The following is a 4,886-nucleotide window of genomic DNA, read 5'->3' as shown; positions in this document are numbered from 1 at the left end:
GAAATAATCGTAACCCTCGTTATGGAAACCGTAACAACAACCGCAACGATGAGGACGCACAACAACAACAACAACAACCAGCAATTGGCCTCAGTCAGGCTGATTTGATGGCTATAGCCACGATTGTGGCAACCACGCTGCAAGGGTTTGTCAACCCAAATGCGAATCAGCCACCGCCACCACCTCCAGCTCAGAATGGGACGAAGCAGTACTGTGAGGCTCTCTGAAGAGCAAGAGTCCCAAACTTCGATGGAAGCTCCGATCCTGAGGTCGGACAGAATTGGATGAAGGAGGTGGAGAATCATCTTCAACTCCTTGAGGTTCCACAAGAGATCAGGGTAGATGTGATTACACCTTTTCTTGTGGATAGAGCAGCCAAATGGTGGGAAGGAGTCTCACCAGCTATGTTAGGGAAGGGACCTATCACCTGGCAAAGGTTCCGAGAGGCATTTCTGAGACAGTACTTTCCGACAGCAATTCGAGTGCAGAAGCTGTCAGAATTTGAAAGCTTGGTTCAAGAACTAAACATGACAGTGGTGGAGTATTCATCCAAGTTCCATTCATTGGGAACTTACTCCCTAACCATCATGGGAGACGAGGCCTTGAAGATACATCGCTTCAAGAAGGGATTGAACAGCCGTATTCAATCTGCCCTTGTGGTTATCGAGCCCAATAGTTTTGATGAATTGATGGGAGCCTCTATCAGGGCTGAGAATGACATTAAGAGACGTGAAGGTGGGAACAAACTCAAACGTCCTCAGTCAAGCCAGTACCAACCGGGCCAACAATTCAAGAAGCCTAGGTTTTCAAGTAACCAATTCACCGGTTCTCCATCTAAAGGAACCTCTCCTTCTCAATCAAGCAAAGAGGGAGTCAAGTGCCAAACTTGTGGATTCACTCACACTGGTGAATGCCGTAGGAATTCTGTAGCTTGTTTCCGTTGTGGAAAGATGGACCATCGCATTGCTCAATGCCCTCTTCCAGATCCAAGGAATGGTCCAGCAGGTGGAACAACTCCAAACAAGTCTAAGGAGAACAAGCCAAATGCTCGAGTCTATGCTATCACTCAAGAAGAGGCTGACAACTCCAATGATGTCGTAGCTGGTACCATTCTAATCAATAATATAACTGCTTATGAGTTATTCGATTGTGGTGCTACGCATTCATTCATGTCTAAGAGATTTGCCAAGGAGTTAGGAACTAATCCTGATAATTTAGAAGAACCTTATAGAGTAGCAACTCCTGCAAATCGGATTTTAGAAACTCGCACTCTATATCGGGATATCGGTGTTCTCATAGATAATCAGAATTTCAAGGCAAACCTAATCCAACTGAACATGGTGGAATTCGATGTAATTCTTGGAATGGATTGGTTAGCCAAGAATCATTCTTTAGTAGTCTGTCATTGAAAGACGGTAACCATCCAAGATCCACACCAAGAGAAAATTTTATTTCATGGCAAGACCAAAGAACGAAAGACTCTTCTTTCTGCTTCTCAAACTTGGAAAGCCATGAAAAGTGGAGAAGAAGTTTACCTAGCCATGTTGAGCGAGGTAAAACAAGAAGCTACACTTGCACTAGAAGAGATTCCGGTAGTACAAGAGTTTCCGGATGTCTTTCCCGAAGAACTCCTGGGCACAATCCCCGATCGTGAAGTGGAGTTTGATATCAACTTGATTCATGGGGTTGCACCGATCTCAAAAGCACCATACAGAATGGCCCCAGCAGAATTAAAAGAACTCAAAGAGCAACTTCAAGAGTTGTTGGATAAGAAGCAAATCCGACCAAGCGCATCCTCGTGGGGAGCTCCTGTCCTGTTCGTAAAGAAGAAGGACGGAAGCATGAGATTGTGTATCGATTACAGAGAACTGAATAAGATCACAATCAAGAATAAGTATCCACTTCCAAGAACAGATGATCTCTTTGACCAACTCAAAGGAGCTACAGTCTTTTCCAAGCTTGACTTAAGGTCAGGCTATCACCAACTGAAGGTCAAAGCAGAAAATATTCCTAAAACAGCCTTCAGGACGAGATACGGCCATTACGAGTTTACGGTAATGCCGTTTGGACTGACCAATGCCCCCGCAGCATTCATGGATCTCATGAATACAGTCTTCAAACCTTACGTTGATAGGTTTGTGGTTGTATTCATAGACGACATCCTTGTGTATTCACAAAGTAAGGAAGATCATGAGGAACATCTTCGCCTCACCCTCCAGACGCTTAAAGAAAAGGAGCTCTTCTCCAAGTTCAAGAAATGCGAATTCTGGTTAGAGAGCGTCACATTCTTGGGACACATAATATCAGCAGCAGGAGTATCTGTGGACCCTAAGAAAGTAGAGGCAATCTCAGATTGGCCTAGACCAAAGAATGTGACAGAAATTAGAAGTTTCTTGGGATTAGCGGGCTATTACCGGAAATTTGTTGAAGGATTTTCTTCAATAGCCATACCTCTCACCAAGCTCACACAGAAGAACTCTAAATTTCAATGGAGATAAGAATGTGAGCAAAGCTTCGAGACTTTGAAGAAGAAGCTTACCTCCGCTCTGGTGTTGGTATTGCCAAATGACGGCAAAGTCTTCACCATCTACAGTGATGCATCTAAAGGAGGCTTAGGATGTGTATTCATGCAAGAGGGAAAGATGATTGCATACGCGTCAAGGCAGTTGAAGCCGTATGAACAGATTACCCAATACATGACCTCGAACTAGCTGCAGTGGTGTTCGCGCTAAAAATTTGGAGACATTATCTTTATGGAGCCAAGTGTGAGATTTTCACTCATCACCAAAGTCTCAAGTATTTGTTCACTCAAAAAGAACTCAATATGAGACAAAGACGGTGGATTGAACTCATGAAGGATTACGACTTAACAATAAGCTACCATCCAGGCAAAGCCAACAAAGTAGCAGATGCTTTAAGTCAAAAGAATGCAAGTAAGGTAATCCTGGCATCACTTTCAGCACAACCTTGTCTTAGAGAGACAATCAAGATAAGTCAAGAGAGAGATTCCGCTTTGGTGAAACTGAAAGAGCAAGCCAAAAAAAGGAAATCACCAGATTTCGAGACGGACAACAAAGGAATCTTGTGGATGAAAGGACGATTGTGTGTACCAGACGTCGATAACCTTCGACAAGAAGTAATGTCTGAAGCACATAAGTCAAAATTTTCAGTTCATCCTGGCAGTACCAAGATGTACAGAGATTTGAAGAAAAATTTCTGGTGGAATGGAATGAAGAAAGACGTGGCAATGTTTGTTTCTAAGTGTCACGTGTGCCAGCAAGTCAAAGCAGAACACCATAGACCTGGTGGACTTCTTCAACCATTAGAAATCCCAGAATGGAAATGGGAACATATTTCCATGGATTTTGTAGTTGGTTTACCAAAGTCGAGACAAGGTCGTGACGGAATATGGGTAATCGTAGATAGACTCACAAAATCTGCGCATTTCTTACCTGTCCGCATGAACTATAATTTGGACAAGCTAGCCACATTGTACATGAATGAGATCGTATGATTGCATGGAGTTCCAGCTAGCATACTTTCCGACAGAGATCCTAGATTTACGTCCTGTTTTTGGAAGAGCTTTCAACAAGCTATGGGGACTAAAGTTACGCTTAGTACGGCTTATCACCCTCAGACCGATGGCCAAACAGAGAGGACAATTCAAACTCTTGAGGATATGCTGAGAGCTTGTGCTCTAGACTTCAATGGTAATTGGAGCGAACATCTGCCCTTAATCGAGTTCGCATACAATAATAGTTACCACAGCAGCATTGGAATAGCACCATACAAAGCTCTATATGGACGATAATGTCGATCACCACTGTATTGGGATGAAGTAGGGGAAAAAGCCATCGTTGGACCCGAACTAATCCAAGAAACAGTGGATAAAGTTTCTGTGATCAAGGAGAGATTAAAAGCTGCACAAGATCGACAGAAAAGCTGGGCTGACCTGAAAAGAAGACCCGTGGAATTTGAAGTTGGAGAAAAGACGTATGTGAAAGTGTCACCCATGAAGGGTGTAGTCCGATTCAATAAGGCTGGGAAACTGAATCCCAGATACGTCGGACCATTTGAAATTCTTGAGAAAGTGGGAACAGTTGCTTATAGATTAGCACTCCCACCCGACATGTCAAGAATTCACAATGTATTCCACGTCTCGCAGCTGAGGAGATATATTTCTGACCCAAGTCATATTCTAGAAGCTGGACCACTTCTGGTGAAGGGAAATCTAAATGAAGAACTGAAGTATGAAGAAATTCCGATTCGAATTGTGGATAACAAAGACCAAGTACTGAGGCGACGAACTATTCCATATGTCTAAGTACAATGGTCCAACCACACTGAAAGAGAAGCTACTTGGGAGTTAGAAGAAAAGATGCGAGATCAATACCCTCAACTCTTTGAGAATCATGTATAACTAAGTTTCGAGGACGAAACTTCTCATAAGGAGGGAGGGATGTGAGAACCCGAATTTCCAGCAGCTAGCAATATTCAATAGCAATGGAAAATTTCAGCAGAAGCTAACAATTCCAGCAGCAGTCAATAATTTAGAAGATGATATTTTCCAGCAGACGGATTTCCAGCAGAAGTTGGTATTTTTCCAGCAGATTAGAATCCTGCAGACAGAATCCAGCAGCAGAAGAGAGAATTCCAGCGGACAGTTACTGATTCAGCTTAGACTTGTAACTGAAGCATTAACACGGAATAAAAGCTGTTAATGGCAGATTATGGTCATTAATAGGGAGGCTAACAGTAAGATTTTGGCCTATAAATAACACCCTCAAGTCTCTGATTTGGTGTTACACAAATCTTGAGAGTATTACTTAAATTTTCGAGCTAAGAGAGTGCTTTGTTTGAGCTGTAAAATCCAGTAGCGAGAACAA

At 42.8% G+C, this 4,886-nt stretch overlaps 2 protein-coding genes across 2 annotated transcripts; both read left to right on the top strand.

Annotated features, from left to right (window-relative positions):
• The first annotated feature begins 284 nt into the window (after window positions 1-284).
• On the top strand, window positions 285-1,409 carry LOC140983935 (uncharacterized). The gene has a single exon (XM_073451088.1). It carries the CDS (start codon window positions 285-287, stop codon window positions 1,407-1,409), a length of 1,125 nt encoding a protein of 374 aa, XP_073307189.1.
• A 2,603-nt stretch (window positions 1,410-4,012) lies between these two features.
• On the top strand, window positions 4,013-4,324 carry LOC140983934 (uncharacterized). Its single transcript, XM_073451086.1, has one exon. It carries the CDS (start codon window positions 4,013-4,015, stop codon window positions 4,322-4,324), a length of 312 nt encoding a protein of 103 aa, XP_073307187.1.
• The last annotated feature ends 562 nt before the right edge of the window (window positions 4,325-4,886 follow it).

The sequence above is a fragment of the Primulina huaijiensis genome, chromosome 9 (assembly GCF_012295235.1).
Source record: "Primulina huaijiensis isolate GDHJ02 chromosome 9, ASM1229523v2, whole genome shotgun sequence".
Lineage (NCBI taxonomy): Eukaryota > Viridiplantae > Streptophyta > Magnoliopsida > Lamiales > Gesneriaceae > Primulina > Primulina huaijiensis.
This window is presented reverse-complemented; position numbering and strand designations above follow the sequence as displayed.

Coding starts and splice junctions, on each gene's coding strand:
- LOC140983935 (XM_073451088.1), top strand. CDS start 285: ATGAAGGAGGTGGAGAATCATCTTCAACTCCTTGAGGTTCCACAAGAG.
- LOC140983934 (XM_073451086.1), top strand. CDS start 4,013: ATGAAGGGTGTAGTCCGATTCAATAAGGCTGGGAAACTGAATCCCAGA.